The following is a 19,237-nucleotide window of genomic DNA, read 5'->3' as shown; positions in this document are numbered from 1 at the left end:
AGGCAGGTGACCGTGGTATAAGTTAGATAAGTTAGACAGGTGCCCCCAGTACAGGTTAGCTAGGTGGGTGCCTCTAATATAGGTAGCCAGAATAGTTGCCCCCAGCATAGGTTAGATAGGTAGGTGCCCCCAGTATAGGTTAATTAGGTAGGTGCCTCCAATATAGGTAGCCAGTATAGTTGCCACCTGTATAGGCTAGCTAGGTGCCCCGAATACAGGTTAGACAAGTAAGTGCTCCCAGGTAGTGTTGGGCGAACATCTAGATGTTCGGGTTCGGGCCGAACAGGCCGAACATGGCCGCGATGTTCGGGTGTTCGACCCGAACTCCGAACATAATGGAAGTCAATGGGGACCCAAACTTTTGTGGTTTATAAAGCCTCCTTACATGCTACATACCCCAAATTTACAGGGTAGGTGCTCCTTGGGAGTGGGTACAAGAGGAAAAAAAAATTAGCAAAAAGAGCTTATAGTTTTTGAGAAAATCGATTTTAAAGTTTCAAAGGGAAAACTGTCTTTTAAATGCGGGAAATGTCTGTTTTCTTTGCACAGGTAACATGTTTTTTGTCGGCATGCAGTCATAAATGTAATACATATAAGAGGTTCCAGGAAAAGGGACCGGTAACGCTAACCCAGCAGCAGCACACGTGATGGAACAGGAGGAGGCGCAGGAGGAGAAGGCCACGCTTTGTGAGACACAACAACCCAGGCCTTGCATGAGGGCAAGAAGCGTGCGGATAGCATGCTTTGTACCGCCATGCAGTCATAAATGTAATAAAGATAAGTGGTTCAATAAACAGGGACCACGCGGCAACGCTAACCCAGCAGCAGCAGACGTGATGGAACAGGAGCAGGCGCAGGAGGAGAAGGCCACGCTTTGTGAGACACAACAACCCAGGCCTTGCATGAGGGCAAGAAGCGTGCGGATAGCATGCTTTGTACCGCCATGCAGTCATAAATGTAATAAAGATAAGTGGTTCAATAAACAGGGACCACGCGGCAACGCTAACCCAGCAGCAGCAGACGTGATGGAACAGGAGCAGGCGCAGGAGGAGAAGGCCACGGTTTTTGAGACACAACAACCTAGGCCTTGCATGAGGACAAAAAGCGTGCGGATATAGCAGCAATGCTTTTTGCCGCCATGCAGTCATAAATGTAATACAGATGAGAGGTTCAATAAACAGGGACCGGAAATGCTACACCATCCCAGATGTTCATTGGTCATGTTACTTGGTTGGGGTCCTGGAGTGTTGCGTAGTCATTTCCAATCCAGGATTGATTCATTTTAATTTGAGTCAGACGGTCTGCATTTTCTGTGGAGAGGCGGATACGCCGATCTGTGATGATGCCTCCGGCAGCACTAAAACAACGTTCCGACATAACGCTGGCTGCCGGGCAAGCCAGCACCTCTATTGCGTACATTGCCAGTTCGTGCCAGGTGTCTAGCTTCGATACCCAATAGTTGAAGGGTGCAGATGGATTGTTCGACACAGCTACGTCATCTGACATGTAGTCCTTGACCATCTTCTCCAGGCGATCGGTGTTGGAGGTGGATCTGCACGCTTGCTGTTCAGTGGGCTGCTGCTGCATGGGTGTCAGAAAATTTTCCCACTCCAAGGACACTGCCGATACCGTTCCCTTTTGGGCACTAGCTGCGGCTTGCGTTGTTTGCTGCCCTCCTGGTCGTCCTGGGTTTGCGGAAGTCAGTCTGTCTGCGTACAACTGGCTAGAGGAGGGGGAGGATGTCAATCTCCTCTCTAAAGTCTCCACAAGGGCCTGCTGGTATTCTTCCATTTTGACCTGTCTGACTCTTTCTTCAAGCAGTTTTGGAACATTGTGTTTGTACCGTGGATCCAGAAGGGTATAAACCCAGTAATTGGTGTTGTCCAGAATGCGCACAATGCGTGGGTCACGTTCAATGCAGTCTAGCATGAATTGAGCCATGTGTGCCAGAGTCCTACCAGAATCCTCATCATCCTCTTGTGAGCGTTGTGATAGTTGTTGTGATGCATCATAGTCGTCACCTTCCTCCTGGTCTGCTTCTGCTGACCATTCGCGTTGAATTGTGGAAGTCCAACGTGCACCGCTCTGGCCCTCGTCAGTGGTGGCATGAAATTCCTGCTCCAACTCCAGCTGTTCCTCCTCCTCTTCTTCGTCATAGCTGCTGGGGCCAGCGTTCCCTGAGGCGGATGGCCTGATGTTGGTACCATCACGCTGATCGTTTTCTCCTTCAGATTCCCCCAGTTGCATCATGACAGCTGTTTCCTTGATTTTCAACATTGACCTCTTCAGTAAACACAGCAGTGGTATGGTAATGCTGACTGAAGAGTTGTCACTGCTCACAAGCAACGTGGATTGCTCAAAATTTTGGAGGACTTGGCAGAGGTCCAACATGTTGGCCCAATCGGATCCACAGAAGCTTGGCAGCTGTCCGGATGCGCCTCGGTACTGCGCCGTCATGTACTGGACCACTGCACTCTTCTGCTCACAAAAGCGTGCTAGCATGTGCAGCGTAGAATTCCAGCGCGTAGGGACATCACACAGCAAGCGATGGTGGGGGAGATTGAAGCGCTCCTGCATCTTGGCGAGTGCCCCCGAAGCAGTACTGGAATTTCTACAATGTTTGGCCACTCGACGCACCTTCAACAGAAGATCGGCCACGCCTGGGTATGTCCTCAGGAACCGCTGAACTACTAGGTTCATCACGTGCGCCAGGCAAGGGATGTGTGTCAGCTTAGCCAACCTTAAAGCGCGAATGAGATTACTCCCATTATCACACACAACCATGCCCGGTTTCAAGTCCAGCGGTGCCAGCCACAAATCCGTCTGTTCCTTTATTCCCTTCCAAATTTCCTCCCCTGTGTGCTGCTTATCCCCAAGGCAGATCAGCTTCAGCAACGCTTGCTGACGCATGCCAACAGCTGTGCTGCACTGCTTCCACGATCCTACTGCTGCTGGGTTAGCGTTTCCGGATGAGGTACAGCTTTGAGATGCGTTGGAGGAGAAGGAGTCAGAGAGGTAGGTGCTGCTGTTGTTATCCAGTGGGAGGGACGGCGGTGCAGCTGTTTGCGGCGTGGGCAACACCCGCGCCGTAGCAGGTGAGGAATCGCTGCCAGGCTCCACAAGGTTCACCCAGTGCGCGGTAAGGGAGATGTATCGACCCTGGCCGAACGCACTCGTCCAAGTGTCAGTGGTGAGGTGAACCTTGCAGGCAACGGCATTCTTCAAGCTTCGGGTTATTTTGCTGACCACGTGCTCTTGCAACTCAGGCACTGCAGAGCGCGCAAAGTGGTAGCGGCTGGGAACCACGTAACGTGGGATGGCCACTGACATCATGCCCTTGAAGCTGTTTGTCTCCACCACTCGATATGGCAGCATTTCGCAGGCCAGAAGCTTGGCTATGCTGGCTGTTACTGCCACGGCCCGGGGGTCATTTGCTGGCAATTTCCTCTTGCGCTCAAACATCTCCGACACAGACAACTGAACCGTAGCGCTGCACACGGAAGGGCTGTTGGTTGTTGTGTTTGATGAACACTGGGAGACCTCAAGAGCACTACTCCGGAAAGTGACAGTGTCAGCGTCGTCTGATGTTTGTGAATGTTGTGAACCACGCAATGGCTGGGCTACTGCTGCTGCTGAGGCGGGTCTGGTGGTGAGTCTGGTGAACCCAAGGGAGGCAGTGTTGCTGGTACCCTGTCCTGCCGCGTTTGCCCACAGAGTGGGATGTTTGGATAGCATGTGGCGGCTCATGCTGGTGGTGGAGAGGTTGTTAATACTTTTCCCCCTGCTCAGGCGAGTCTTGCACACCTTGCAAATCGCCATGGTAACATCCTCAGTGCAGTCTTCAAAGAAAGCCCAGACTTTGGAGCACCTGCCTCCTTGCTGGCGATTTCTGTTTCCTCCTCTTTTGCCTCTCACTCTAACTTCCACGCTTGTGGTGCCTGAAATTGCGCGCCGCCTACCTTGTGGCACAAGGCGAACTCGTGCAGCAGTGGGTTCTTCAACAGACTCATCTGTGCTGCTGCTACGACGGCGATGTTCTCGTTCACAAATAAAATCTGGGTCTCTGTCCACATTGTCCATACCCTCCTCTTCCATCTCCTCAAACTCGTCATATGTCATTGTGGGGGGCCGCCGCCGTGGAGTAGAGCTCCCCAGAACAACCTCTGCGCAGCTCACTCCAACGTCGTCTTCCAGATCTTGTCGGCCGACCTCCTGCAATTGCAACCCCTCCTGCCCAACTTGCTCTGGGATTTGGGTTTCCGAGTCCTCCTCGGACTCGCCTTGTATTTCAGTGCGCGGTGCATTTCCCACAGTTAATGGTTGTGAATCCGGGCACAACATTTCTGGCTGTTCCTCCATTGACCTTTCATAGGTGGAAGTTTGTTGGGCTGGGAATAGCTCCTGCGAATACCCCATTGTGTCCTGAGGTAATTCATAGGACTGGTTATCTGGCAGTTGTGTGCGCGGTGTCGCTGCCGGTTGTGTCAGCTTTGTGCCCACTGGCTCCTTGTAACTGGCTGAGGACTCGGACCTCGTGCGTGATGTGCTGGTGCTGCTTAACCCACTGCTGGACGCTTGAGAGGTCATCCAAGTAATTATCTGGTCCTGTTCTTTTGGATTTGTGAGGGTTGTTGTCCTGGACAACATGGGCGGTATTGAGTGGGTTTTCTTGGGTGCTCCCCTGTGGCCTGTACGTGAACCGTCAGGGGAAACACCTCTTCCCTTGCCCCTTCCTCTTTCACCGGATTTCTTCCTCATTTCACTTATCCTTACAGTACACGCTGACTGGCAGCAGTACAGTGGCAGTACAGAAATGCTATACAGTACCACTATTCCCAGCAGCGACACAGAGCACAATGCTATACAGTGGCGGGTGAGCGGTGTACTACTGTTCCCAGGCCCAGCAGACACAGAGTGGCAGTACACACAATGCTATATAGTCTGGCTAAGCCGTGTACACAGAGTGTCAGAAAACACAATGCTATATATAGCGTGGCTGAGCGAGGTGCACAGTGGCAGTACACACAATGCTATATTAGTCAGGCTAAGCCGTGTACACAGAGTGTCAGTAAACAATGGTATATAGTCTGGCTGAGCGGTGTACACAGAGTGTCAGTAAACAACGGTATATAGTCTGGCTGAGCGGTGTACACAGAGTGGCAGTAAACACAATGCTATATATAGCGTGGCTGAGCGAGGTGCACAGTGGCAGTACACACAATGCTATATAGTCAGGCTAAGCCGTGTACACAGAGTGTCAGAAAACACAATGCTATATATAGCGTGGCTGAGCGAGGTGCACAGTGGCAGTACACACAATGCTTTATAGTCAGGCTGAGCCGTGTACACAGAGTGTCAGTAAACAATGGTATATAGTCTGGCTGAGCGGTGTACACAGAGTGTCAGTAAACAACGGTATATAGTCTGGCTGAGCGGTGTACACAGAGTGGCAGTAAACACAATGCTATATATAGCGTGGCTGAGCGAGGTGCACAGTGGCAGTACACACAATGCTATAGAGCCAGGCTAAGCCGTGTACACAGAGTGTCAGAAAACACAATGCTATATATATAGCGTGGCTGAGCGAGGTGCACAGTGGCAGTACACACAATGCTATATATAGCGTGGCTGAGCGAGGTGCACAGTGGCAGTACACACAATGCTATATATAGCGTGGCTGAGCGAGGTGCACAGTGGCAGTACACACAATGCTATATATAGCGTGGCTGAGCGAGGTGCACAGTGGCAGTACACACAATGCTATATTAGTCAGGCTAAGCCGTGTACACAGAGTGTCAGAAAACACAATGCTATATATATAGCGTGGCTGAGCGAGGTGCACAGTCGCAGTACACACAATGCTATATATAGCGTGGCTGAGCGAGGTGCACAGTGGCAGTACACACAATGCTATATATAGCGTGGCTGAGCGAGGTGCACAGTGGCAGTACACACAATGCTATATATAGCGTGGCTGAGCGAGGTGCACAGTGGCAGTACACACAATGCTATATTAGTCAGGCTAAGCCGTGTAGACAGAGTGTCAGAAAACACAATGCTATATATATAGCGTGGCTGAGCGAGGTGCACAGTGGCAGTACACACAATGCTATATATAGCGTGGCTGAGCGAGGTGCACAGTGGCAGTACACACAATGCTATATATAGCGTGGCTGAGCGAGGTGCACAGTGGCAGTACACACAATGCTATATTAGTCAGGCTAAGCCGTGTACACAGAGTGTCAGAAAACACAATGCTATATATATAGCGTGGCTGAGCGAGGTACACAGTGGCAGTAAACAATGCTATATATAGTGTGGCTGAGCGAGCGGTGTACTACTGTTCCCAGCAGCGACACACAATGACTGGGGGGGACCCTGGCTAGCGTGGCTGGAGAGCGAACTACCCTGCCTGCCTACCCAAAGCTAAACCCACAGACAAATGGCGGAGATATGACGTGGTTCGGGTATTTATTTACCCGAACCACGTGACCGTTCGGCCAATCAGAGCGCGTTCGGGCCCGAACCACGTGACCCGTTCGGCCAATCACAGCGCTAGCCGAACGTTCGGGAAACGTTCGGCCATGCGCTCTTAGTTCGGCCATGTGGCCGAACGGTTTGGCCGAGCACCGTCAGGTGTTCGGCCGAACTCGAACATCACCCGAACAGGGTGATGTTCTGCAGAACCCGAACAGTGGCGAACACTGTTCGCCCAACACTACTCCCAGGTTAGATAGGTAGGTGCCCCCCAGTATAGGTTAGATTAGGTAGCTGCCCCCCAGTATAGGTTAGATGAGGTAGATGCCCCCCAGTATAGGTTAGGTTAGGTAGCTGCCCCCCAGGATAGATTAGGTAGCTTTCCCCCAGGATAGGTTAGATTAGGTAGCTGCCCCCAGGATAGGTTAGAGTAGGTAGCTGCAACACAGGATAGGTTAGAGTAGGTAGCTGCCCCCCAGGATAGGTTAGATTAGGTAGCTGCCCCCAGGATAGGTTAGAGTAGGTAGCTGCCCCCCAGGATAGGTTAGAGTAGGTAGCTGCCCCCCAGGATAGGTTAGAGTAGGTAGCTGCCCCCCTGGATAGGTTAGAGTAGGTAGCTGCCCCCCAGGATAGGTTAGGTAGCTGCCCCCCAGGATAGGTTAGGTAGCTGCCCCCCAGGATAGGTTAGATTAGGTAGCTGCCCCCCAGGATAGGTTAGATTAGGTAGTTGCCCCCCAGGATAGGTTAGGTAGGTAGCTGCCCCCCCCCCCAGTATAGGTTAGATTAGGTAGCTGCCCCCCAGTATAGGTTAGATGAGGTAGGTGCCCCCAAGTATAGGTTAGGTTAGGTAGCTGCCCCCCAGGATAGATTAGGTAGGTAGCTGCCCCCCCCCCCAGGATAGGTTAGGTAGGTAGCTGCCCCCCAGGATAGGTTAGAAAGGTAGCTGCCCCCCCAGGATAGGTTAGGTAGGTAGCTGCCCCCCCAGGATAGGTTAGATTAGGTAGCTGCCCCCCAGGATAGGTTAGGTAGGTAGCTGCCCCACAGCATAGGGTGGGTGGGTAGGTAGGTAGGTAGGTGCCCCCCCCCCCATAATGAAGGGGGGAGCCGCAGCTGCGGGGAGGGCAGCCCGACCTCTCCCTCCCTTCCTCTCCCCGGGGCCCCCCCCCCCTTCAGATGCAGAGTGCGCGGCGCACGGAAGCGCTGTAGGCAGAACTCACCTCCGTCCCTGCGCCGCTGATCTCCTCCCGCTCTGTATAGATGTTGTTACACACTGCTTCCTGTTTAGCCGGAAGCAGTGTGTAACAGCATCTATACAGCGGGAGGAGATCAGCGGCGCTTGGAACGCAGGGACGGAGGTGAGTTCTGCCTACAGCGCTTCCGTGCGCCGCGCACTCTGCATCTGAAGGGGGGGGGGGCCCGGGGAGAGGAAGGGAGGGAGAGGTCGGGCTGCCCTTCCCGCGGCTCTGGCTCCCCCCTCGAAATAGCGCGCACGGTCGGCACTACATGGGCCCCCCGGGCCCCTCCCCTGCCTCTTCAGGTGCCGGGCCTAGTCGCCACGGCGACCGTTGCGACCACAGGCCCTACGCCCCTGAACAAATCCGATGCTGTGGCACCGTGCGGCCTAGTCGCCGGGGCTTCCCCCAACGGCTCATTACCACCAGACTTCAACGTGGGCAGAGGGCCGCCATGAGTGCTGACGACCTGCTCGCGGTGAAATGGAAGGACAAGAGGGACGTTTACTTTCTGTCCACCATTCACGCAGACACGACAGTCCAAATTCAACGGCAAACTGAGGTCATTGAAAAACCCATTGTCATCTATGATTATAAAACTAACATGGGAGGGGTGGACTTCAATGACCAGAGGTTAGCTCCCTATTTACTTTCCCGTAAAACAAGACTCTGGTATAAAAAAAGTGTCTTTTTACTTTATTCAATTGGCAATTTACAACAGCTTTGTTCTCTACAGTAAGGCTGGGAGAACTGGATCGTTTCTTCAATTTCAGAGACAGATCACTATGGAACTCCTATATCCAGGAGGTGTCCGGGCCCAACCCCAAGATGCAACTAGCCGGCTGCATGGAAGGCATTACGCCTATCCAATTCCGTATACCCAAGGTCAACGCACCCGAAGAAAACGTTGTCGTGTCTGCAGCAGGGCTGGAACAAGGCGTGACACCACTGTTTATTGTCCCGCCTGCCCTGACCAGCCTTGCCTATGCCTAGGGGAGTGCTTTGAGAGGTACCACGAGCTGGTACACTATTAGAGAGTAGGGAACTCCAGACACAGCGGTAGGCACACAAGGGTCTCTCAGTGCTATTTCACACTGCTGCGATGTGTTAGGGCAAAATGCCTAGCGAAAGTCACACTTTGCGGTCCCCCCCTACGCCGGAAGTGCTTGACTTAACGCTAGTGCATGCCTACGTTACTGCGTGGCTTCTGCGGCAATTTTGGTCGGCCCGGAAGTCATGTTAGTCTATGGCGACCCAGTTCATAGGCCGAATGCTGCTCTTGTGGTATTCCCTGAAGGTCTGTTTTGGACAATACGGTGCGGCGGGTTCGACCCACCGGATATGTCAATATGCAGTGTGAAACCAAACATCTGGTTTCAAGAGACCGTAATACACAGGGCTGCCAGAAACCTCTCCTTTCACTTGGGACAAAATGCGTAATGTACTTCGCCACAACTCTGTGCGATTTGCACTTCGCACATTGTCCCATGGGGGGAGGAGAGGTTTGCTCTCGAGACGGGAGGTAAGTTAAAAAAAAAAACAAAAAAAAAAACAGGTAAGCAAAAAAGTTAATGTTTGGTTCGCAATGTTAAGGTTTTGATTAAAAAAGTTCAAAGTTTATTAATGTTAATGAAGTAATTGCTTTGCTGCTTGCTTGTTTTTTGGGTTTTTTTGTATTTTTTTTCTCTTTTTCCATCCATTAACCTTCCAGGTGGACCGAGCGAACGACTAACCAGCTGCAGCACTGATGGTGCATCCTGACAGAACATTGCGCGTCTGACAGGTTACACAAAATTGGTGCATGCAGCGCTGCAGGACGAGATTTCTCCTCCGCAGTAAAAAAGATACGTTTGCAGAGGCATATGAGCTGAGGAGCGGTGTTGGAGTTCATATGCTTTGGCAAACACTTTGGGCTCGATTCACAAAGCGGTGCTAACCCAGTTAGAGACTTTAGGCATGATAACCATTGCACCACGCTGGTGAAAAGCCAGTTTAGGTGTGATAAGTTTAGGTGTGATAAGTTTAGGTGTGATAAGTTTAGGTGTGATAAGTTTAGGCATGCTAAGTTTAGATAAGTGTAGATAGCATGCAAAGTCCCGCACGCAAAGCAGCGCCATTAAACTCTATGCAAAGTGCACCAGACTTTGCTAGCGCAAAACGTTTGATCAGCTGTGCACTGCGGTGCTAACGCAGTTGGTGCTTAAACTTATCATGCCTAAACTTATCACACCTAAACTTATCATGCCTAAACTTATCACACCTAAACTTATCACACCTAAACTTATCATGCCTAAACTGAGTTTAGGCATGATAAAGGGCTTTTCACCAGCGTGCTAACTGTTAGCACCGCTTTGTGAATCAGGCCCTTTGTATCAAAAACGAACTCAAGCAATGATTTCTCCATTCACATCGATCAATGTGGATGAATAAATCAGGGTTGCCTGGACATAGAGTTGAGCCGAAATTTTCGTAATTTCGCACTACTATAATTACGCATGCGAAATTTGCGATTATGATGCGAAATTACGGTAGCGTAATTGCCATTAAAATCGTAATTGAAAATACCGTAAGCGTAATTTTCAACGCGTAATTTCGCGTTTCGTTCATGCCGTAATTTCGCATTAAACGCTACCGTAATTTCGTGTTAAACCGTAACGCTCCGTATAATATAAAAAAGCCGCCGACTTTAAGGGTTAATAGCAAAGCCCCCTTAAATGCTAAGAGCCTCAAATTTGGAAAATATATTAAGGAGATCAGGAGGAATAAGAGGAAAAACATTTTTTGAAAAAAGACCTTATAGTTTTTGAGAAAATCGATTTTTAAGTTTCAAGGGCAAAAATGTCTTTTAAATGCGGAAAATGTCAGTTTTTTTTGCACAGGTAACAATAGTGTATTATTTTCATAGATTCCCCCAAGTGGGAAGAGTTTTACTTACTTCGTTCTGAGTGTGGGAAATATAAAAAAACACGACGTGGGGTCCCCCCTCCCAGACCTCTTTAACCCCTTGTCCCCCATGCAGGCTGGGATAGCCAGAATGCGGAGCACCGGCCGCGTGGGGCTCCGCACCCTGACTATACCAGCCCGCATGGTCCATGGATTGGGGGGTCTCGGAAGGGGAGGGGCAGCCAAGCTTTCCCCTCCCCCTCCGAGCCCTTGTCCAATCCAAGGACAAGGGACTCTTCTCCACCTCCGATGGGCGGTGGAGGTGGAGGCCGCGATTTCCTGGGGGGGGGTTCATGGTGGAATCTGGGAGTCCCCTTTAAAAAGGGGTCCACCAGATGCCCACCCCCCCTCCCAGGAGAAATGAGTATAGAGGTACTTGTACCCCTTACCCATTTCCTTTAAGAGTTAAAAGTAAATAAACACACAAACACTTAGAAAAAGTATTTTAATTGAACAAAAAACATAACCACGAAAAAAGTCCTTTAATATTCTTAATTAACCATTAATACTTACCTGTCCCTTTAAATAAATGATCCCTCGCAATAGCCTCGGAAATGTTCTATCAGTTACAATGTAACAAAGTTATTACAATGTAACAACTTTGTTACATTGTAACTATGCCGCACCCGATGTCACTCGCCGCTCAGCCGCCGCATACGCGTCCGTGCTGCACGGACCCGACAGAGCTCTGAGCTATATAGCTCAGAGCTCTCTAAGCATCTTTGAATTTGGGCTCCAAGGAGCCCCATTGGTCCTTAGCAGACCAATGGGGTTCCTTCTGATTTGAAGGAACCCCATTGGTCTGCTAAGGACCAATGGGGCTCCTTGGAGCCCAAATACAAAGATGCTTAGAGAGCTCTGAGCTATATAGCTCAGAGCTCTGTCGGGTCCGTGCAGGACGCTAAGTCCCCGCCGGCCCGCTGCCCTCCCCGCTTCTCCCACATGTCACCCACATGTCACCCACATGTGGGTGACATGTGGGTGACAGATGTGGGCGGGGTGGACAGCGGGAGCTGCGGGGACTTAGCGTCCTGCACGGACGCGTAATTGCTGCGGCGGCTGAGCGGCGAGTGACGTCGGGTGCGGCGTAGTTACAATGTAACAAAGTTGTTACATTGTAATAACTTTTACATTGTAACTGATAGAACATTTCCGAGGCTATTGCGAGGGATCATTTATTTAAAGGGACAGGTAAGTATTAATGGTTAATTAAGAATATTAAAGGACTTTTTTCGTGGTTATGTTTTTTGTTCAATTAAAATACTTTTTCTAAGTGTTTGTGTGTTTATTTACTTTTAACTCTTAAAGGAAATGGGTAAGGGGTACAAGTACCTCTATACTCATTTCTCCTGGGAGGTGGGGTGGGCATCTGGGGGACCCCTTTTTAAAGGGGACTCCCAGATTCCACCATGAACCCCCCCCCCCCCCCAGGAAATCGCGGCCTCCACCTCCACCGCCCATCGGAGGTGGAGAAGAGCCCCTTGTCCTTGGATTGGACAAGGGCTCAGAGGGGGAGGGGAAAGCTTGGCTGCCCCTCCCCTTCCGAGACCCCCCAATCCATGGACCATGCGGGCTGGTATAGTCAGGGTGCGGAGCCCCACGCGGCCGGTGCTCCGCATTCTGGCTATCCCAGCCTGCATGGGGGACAAGGGGTTAAAGAGGTCTGGGAGGGGGGACCCCACGTTGTTTTTTTTTATATTTCCCACACTCAGAACGAAGTAAGTAAAACTCTTCCCACTTGGGGGAATCTATGAAAATAATACACTATTGTTACCTGTGCAAAAAAAACTGACATTTTCCGCATTTTTAAGACATTTTTGCCCTTGAAACTTAAAAATCGATTTTCTCAAAAACTATAAGGTCTTTTTGAAAAAAAAATTTCTTCTTATTCCCACTGATCCCCTTAATATACCCTAGGAATTTGGTGTTCCTAAACTTTAAGCAGGCTTTGCTATTAACCGTTAAAGTCGGCGGGTTTTTAAATGTATACATTTTTACTTTGAAACTTTAACATCGATTTTCTCAAAAACTATAAGGTCTTTTTGAAAAAAATGTTTTTCTTCTTATTCCTCCTGATCTCCTTAATATATTCTCCAAATTTGAGGCTCTTAGCATTTAAGGGGGCTTTGCTATTAACCCTTAAAGTCGGCGGCTACCTAACATTGATCCATGCGTCAACTTTTCCGCTTGGGAGCATGGCCATACGTATTAATTTCGTAATACCCACTGTAATGCGAAAATTACGCGAAAATTACGCTTACGCGAAATTTCGCGAAATCCTTCTTCATTACGTTTATGTACTTACGGCCATAATCGTAATTACACTAATTACGCGAAATTTCGCAAAATTGTAATTACGTCATTACGCTCATCTCTACCTGGACATACAAGCTGGTGGGTTTGGATTTTTGGGGCGGCAGCTCCTATGTCCAGGCGGACACCTTCCCCTCCTTTTTGTTTTGTTTTTTTTCTTTTTTCTTCTCTCTTTTTTCTATCCAGACCGACTGACCAATCAGCTGCAGCACTGATGGTGCATCTTGACAGAGACATTGTGTTTCTGTCAGTTTACACAAAATCGGTGCATGCAGCGCTGCAGGACGAGAGTTCTCCTCCGCAGCCAAAAAGATAAGTTTGCCGAGGCATATGGGCCGAGGAGCGGTGTTGGGGTTTATATGCTTTGGCAAGTACTTTGTATCAAAAAAGAACTCTGGCAATGATTTGTTCATCCACATCCATCGGTGTGAATGGATAAATCGGGTTTGCCAGGGCATACGAGCTGCGTGGGTTTGGACGTTTTTGGGTGGCAGCTTCTATGTCCTGGCAGACGCCTTCCCCTCTTTTTTTTTTTTCACATTTTTTTGGCAGATATTTTTTCATCCACATTGATTGATTGATTGTTTGACATTCATTTTTCCTTTCAGCCCAGAGTGCATTACCCGTATGCCCAATATAAGGAGTATAGCAGAAACTCCTAATACTGGCCATACAGTACATGTAATGATTGCAGAGACCCTAAAATGCCAGGACAGACCCCACGAATTATGCCATTTTGGAAAGAGGACACCCGAAAGTATTCCGTGAGGTGCAAGGTGAGTTCATAGAATATTTTATTTTTTGTCACAAGTTAGCAGAAATTGTTGTTTTGTTTTTTTTCCACAAAATGTCATTTTCCGCTAACTTGTGACAAAAAATACAATTTTCTAAGAACTCACCATGGCCTTCATGGAATACCTTAGCATGTATTCTTTCCAATATGGAGTCATTTGTGGGGTTTGTTAACTGCTCTGGCAAGTGTGTGTGTGTGTGTGTGTGTGTGGGGGGGGGGGGGATGCTAAATTGTGAGCACCCTTGTAAAGCCTGAAGGTGCTCATTGGACTTTGGGCCCTTTAGCACAGTTAGGGTGCAAAAAAGTGCCACACATGTGGCATTACCGTACTCAGTAGAAGTAGTATAATGTGTTTTATGGTGTATTTTTACATATCCCATGCCGGGTGGGAGAAATATCTCTGTAAATGACAATTTTTTGATTTTTTTTACACACAATTGTCCATTTACAGAGATATTTCTCCCACCCAGTATGGTTATGTGTAAAAATACACCCCAAAACACATTATACTACTTCTCTTGAGTACGGCGATACCACATGTGTGGCACTTTTTTGAACCTTAAATGCGCTAAGGGGCCCAAAGTCCAATGAGTACCTTTAGGATTTCACAGGTCATTTTGAGACATTTGGTTTCAAGACTACTCCTCACGGTTTTGGGCCCCTAAAATGCCAGGGCAGTATAGGAACCCCACAAGTGACCCCATTTTAGAAAGAAGACACCCCAAGGTATTCCGTTAGTAGTATGGTGAGTTCATAGAAGATTTTATTTTTTGTCACAAGTTAGTGGAAAATGACACTTTGTGAAAAAAACTATAAAAATCAATTTCCGCTAACTTGTGACAAAAAATAAAATCTTCTATGAACTCACCGTACACCTAACGGAATACCTTGTGGTGTCTTCTTTCTAAAATGGGGTCACTTGTGGGGTTCCTATACTGCCCTGGCATTTTAGGGGCCCTAAACCGTGAGGAGTAGTCTTGAAACCAAATGTCTCAAAATGACCTATGAAATCCTAAAGGTACTCATTGGACTTTGGGCCCCTTAGCGCAGTTAGATTGCAAATAAATGCCACACATGTGGTATCGCCGTACTCAGGAGAAGTAGTATAATGTTTTTTGGGGTGTATTTTTACACATACCCATGTTGGGTGGGAGAAATATCTCTGTAAATGACAATTTTTTGCTTTTTTTTACACACAGGAGGAAATGGAGGGAAAATTCATTTTGGTGGTAGGTTGTATGACCGAGCAATAAACCGTGAAAGCTGCAGTGGTCTGAATGGAAAAAAAAGTGCCTGGTCCTTAAGGGGTAGAAAGACTGTGGTCCTCAAGTGGCTAAATAAGACTGCAAACGTGTTGCTCGTCATATTTCTCACGTTCCATAGACTAGAGAGAGTGAGCTGAACATTTCTTATTATATTCCTACAAATGAATGTAGGGATTGTTAGGAAAACTCTGATATACATGTAAGGTGCTTGATCAGTAATGTATATATTTAAGGGATTACATGAGTATGTGGGGCATATCTGCTGAAATTACAATAAATAAATGATAAGTTGGGGAAATGGTAATGCAGTCTGCATACATTTTCTAAAAATACAAACTCCAAACTTTCTCAAAACAAGTCATCACAGGAATACACTTACAGTGCCTTCATGACTCTTTCATTGAATGAATGCAGAATATGGCATTTGTGGTGCTGGACATCATCTGCATAATCTGCCTTCTTCTTTATCTGTGGCATCTGCAGAACAAAAGCATGTAGTGCATGATAAACAATTGATACACGCTGTAAATGTACATATACTGTATATATAAGTGTAACACCCTCATAGGTTTGTGTCAGGGTAATGTTTAATGTTAAACCTTTTTATTTCCCTCATGGGTTGCAGTGCACAGTTCTGCCCACTAGGGGTGCACTTAGGAAAGATTACTGTGCAACCTAGGAACCAAGCTTTTGGAGGACAGTTTCCGAGGACAGGGGAAGTTTTGGTGCAATAATGCTGGAGGAGGAGAGAGAAAGGACAAAGGATTGACTTGTTTTCTGTGTATGCTGTTAAAGAAGCCCCCAGAGCAAGGTGGAGCTGGGCGACAAGGGGGCATGACCTGGCCTGGGGGCTGGTGACCTCACTGCAGGACAAGATAGGGCAGTGGAGGTCAAGGTGTCAGATTAGGGCGGGCAGGGGAGCTGGCCGAACAACAAAAGACAGGGAGAGGAAGCTGTACTTCCTCTTGGGATCCAGCAAGGAAGGAACACAGCAAGCTACTACGCAGGATAAATGGCTGGTGAGTGATTGTTAATTTTTTACTATAGTAGAATCCTTTTATTTTAAAATTCAAGGGACCTGGCCAAGAACTTTATGAAGCCAGAAGCTTTCTATAGCTCATCTGGTCATGAATTGCATATTTGCATGGCCACTTGGCCAGGACTTGGTGACTGGGTTTCTCCAGCCAGCGGTTTTCATCCCAGAGTTCATTATAACAAGATTCTACTGTATTTGCCCAGCATTCAACCAGCTTAAACCTCTGCACATTAACCATCCTGGCGGTATGGACGAGCTCAGCTCGTCCATTACCGCCGGAGGCTGCCGCTCAGGCCCTGCTGGGACGATTTTCTTCAAATAAAAAGCAGCACACGCAGCCGGCACTTTGCCAGCCACGTGTGCTACCTGATCGCCGCTGCAGCGCGGCGATCCGCTGCGTGCAGCGGCAAAAGAGGGTCCCCCCAGCCGCCGGAGCCCAGCGCAGCCGGAACAAATAGTTCCGGCTGCGCTAAGGGCTGGATCGGAGGTGGCTGACGCCATGGCGACGAGGCAAGCAAAACAAGGAAGGCTGTTCATTGCAGCCTTCCATGTTAATTCTGATCGCCGGAGGCGATCGGAATTACGCTTCAGGAGCGCCCTCTAGTGGGCTTTCATGCAGCCAACTTTCAGTTGGCTGCATGTAATAGGTTTTTTGTAATTTAAAAAAAACCCTCCCGCAGCCGCCCTGGCGATCTTAATAAAACGCCAGGGTGGTACAAAAAACCAACAAACAAAAAAAAACCACTTCCAGAACAGTGGAGAGAGTAGAGATTAGATGGATGTGTTATGCTGGGCATAGACGGTAAGTTTATCGATGCCGGCACATCACCGCTCGTCCGCGCAGGTCGATTCCCGCTTGTCCCCGCGGGCACTTCCTTATCAGCGCTTCGTTTTTGCCCATTGTCTGCCCGCGGGGATCGAGCCAGAAATCGATCCACGCGGTGATCGGACACGTCGGAAATCAATCGAGCCATCAGCGGCTCGATTGATAAGAAAATACACCGCTGTGTATGCCCAGCATTAGTGGGAAGGGCAGTCATTTGTCCTGTTTGGATATAACAAAGCCACACAGCAGGCAAAGAATCACTTGTGGTTACAATTTAAAGCAGGACTCCAGGGCAGAATGTTTCAATCCCCAGATGGAGTGATTATCAGTTATTTTAGTATAAGGAGAAAGTTTTTATGCAGAGCAAAGTTATTCATTGGCTAATGAATTACTTTAACCTCTGTTGTTTTATAATCAGCATAAGGCCTCTTGCACACAACATGCGATTCCGTTTCTGACTTGCGATTTTGATGCAATTTTACATGCAATTCCGATTTGCAACTTGGAATTGGTCCTGTATGCCGTGTTTTTTCTTCTTTTGTTACAGTTAGCAGCAGGGTATACCACGGACCTGGGTGGGCAGGGGTGTGGGCAGGAAGGGTGACAGGGCCGCAATTGGCCCCGGCAGGCTGGCAGCCAGTACACAGCAACAGACGCCGGGCCCATGGAGACCCAGGGCAGAAGGACGACGGCAAGCACAGGAACGTGCTGGGCCACAGGGAGCCTGGGCACTTGATCTACAGCAGGGGATGGCTGGGCAAAGGGATGCCCGTGCTAACTGGGTCCCCTATCAATGTCATTCGGCAGGGCCCGGAACCCATGCACCATGGCCGGGGACCCAGCAACAATTACCCCCTCAAACAGTGGCTGCTAACACTTTAGGGCGAGCTGAGGGGGTTGCCGCGTTACTCCTGCCCCCTGCATCAACAGGGCACAACGCGGATGGAACATCATGGACAGCTGAATCAGGACAAGCAACGCCTTTGGCGGCAGTCAGGTGAGGCCTCAGTAAAATCAGATTTGCAATTTGCAGTAAGCAAGAGACCTTAAATCATTTATTAGTTATGATCAGGATTAGTGCCAAGTTTCAAGATATAGGCTGAGGTGTGGGGTAAATTTAAGCCATGCAATATATTGATAAATCTATGGCTTTAATATAGAGTAGCCACCTAGACATGTGGATGCAGTTTCCTAGGTAAGTACTATAAGTGGTTAGCTATTCTTTAGGATATCTAGAACAGTTTAATCAGAATGATACATGGTAAAGACTAGCAACCTAACTTCAGGATAGGTAAGTTTCACATTATTCCTTTGCAGCAGTAAAGCATACTCAAGAATATGCTGGCACATTTTAAATCAATGTTAATATCTACGTATTTACACAGAGGCATGGCCGGATTTCAGGCAAGGCCACATAGGGCATGGCCTAGGGCACCAGGAAAGCTAGGGGCGGGCTGTGGGCAGCAGGGTGGTAATAACAGTTAGCCTGCCGAACATTCATCATGCTTCACAGAGTTTGCACATGGCGGTGGGTGACTAATAACAGCAGGATCTGGCACTTGGGGGAGGAAGGGTCAGCGAACACTTACAGTGATCACTGAGCTGCCTGTCACTCACCAAATGTGCTGCCCGCAATCAATCAGCCGCTGATGGCTCGATTGATAATATCCGACGCGTCGGATACCCCGCCGGATCGATTCCGCGCTCGATACCGCAGGCAGAACAATAGAATAAAACGAAAAGAAGATAAGAAGTGCCTGCGGGGACGAGCGGGAATCGATCCGGGTGCCTGCGGGGATGAGCAGGGATGCACCGGAATCTATCGTGCGGCTCGATACACGGTACAGAAACGTACCGTGTATTCCCAGCATAAGACATAGGCAATTGATGAGTGAGACAATTGCTTTACCATTGTCCCTGCTCCAGTCTTAATAGCCAGGAGAGCAGATGTAATAAATGCAGTGTTAGCACAGGGTGGAGGTTAGTGAAGGCATCAGCCCTCCTGTTAGGGCAAAATGGTTCTAGTACAAAAAGTATTATAGAAGTAACAATCCTCCAGGGAACAGACTGTAATAACTAAGTGAAGAGGGAGTTCTCATATGCAGGACTGTCAATACTTTTTTCTACAAATTTTTATTGTTAGAAGTTTTGAATGAGAATGATACCGTTTATTGGCTAACCTACAGGTAAATAAAAAGTAAGCCTTTCGATAATACCCCTTCTCCAGACATCCATCTTGTATATACAAATTTTACAAATACACATTTTCAGTTCTGCTCTCCCCGTATCTAAAACTTTGGGGAGGGGGGGAGGGCAGAAGGGGGTGCTAGCTCTCCTGCCGCAGTCCCTGTT

At 48.6% G+C, this 19,237-nt stretch overlaps 1 protein-coding gene across 3 annotated transcripts in view; it reads right to left on the bottom strand.

Moving 5' to 3' along the window:
- LOC137504853 (albumin-like) overlaps positions 1 to 19,237 on the bottom strand; it is a 177,522-nt gene that overhangs the window by 99,725 nt on the left and 58,560 nt on the right. For all 3 annotated transcript variants that reach the window (XM_068233447.1, XM_068233462.1, XM_068233455.1), the window contains exon 6: positions 15,403 to 15,500. In XM_068233447.1, the coding sequence (XP_068089548.1) occupies positions 15,403 to 15,500 (98 nt within the window). The remainder of the gene's footprint in view (positions 1 to 15,402; positions 15,501 to 19,237) is intronic.

The sequence above is a fragment of the Hyperolius riggenbachi genome, chromosome 1 (genome assembly GCF_040937935.1).
Source record: "Hyperolius riggenbachi isolate aHypRig1 chromosome 1, aHypRig1.pri, whole genome shotgun sequence".
Classification (NCBI taxonomy): Eukaryota; Metazoa; Chordata; class Amphibia; order Anura; family Hyperoliidae; genus Hyperolius; species Hyperolius riggenbachi.
This window is presented reverse-complemented; position numbering and strand designations above follow the sequence as displayed.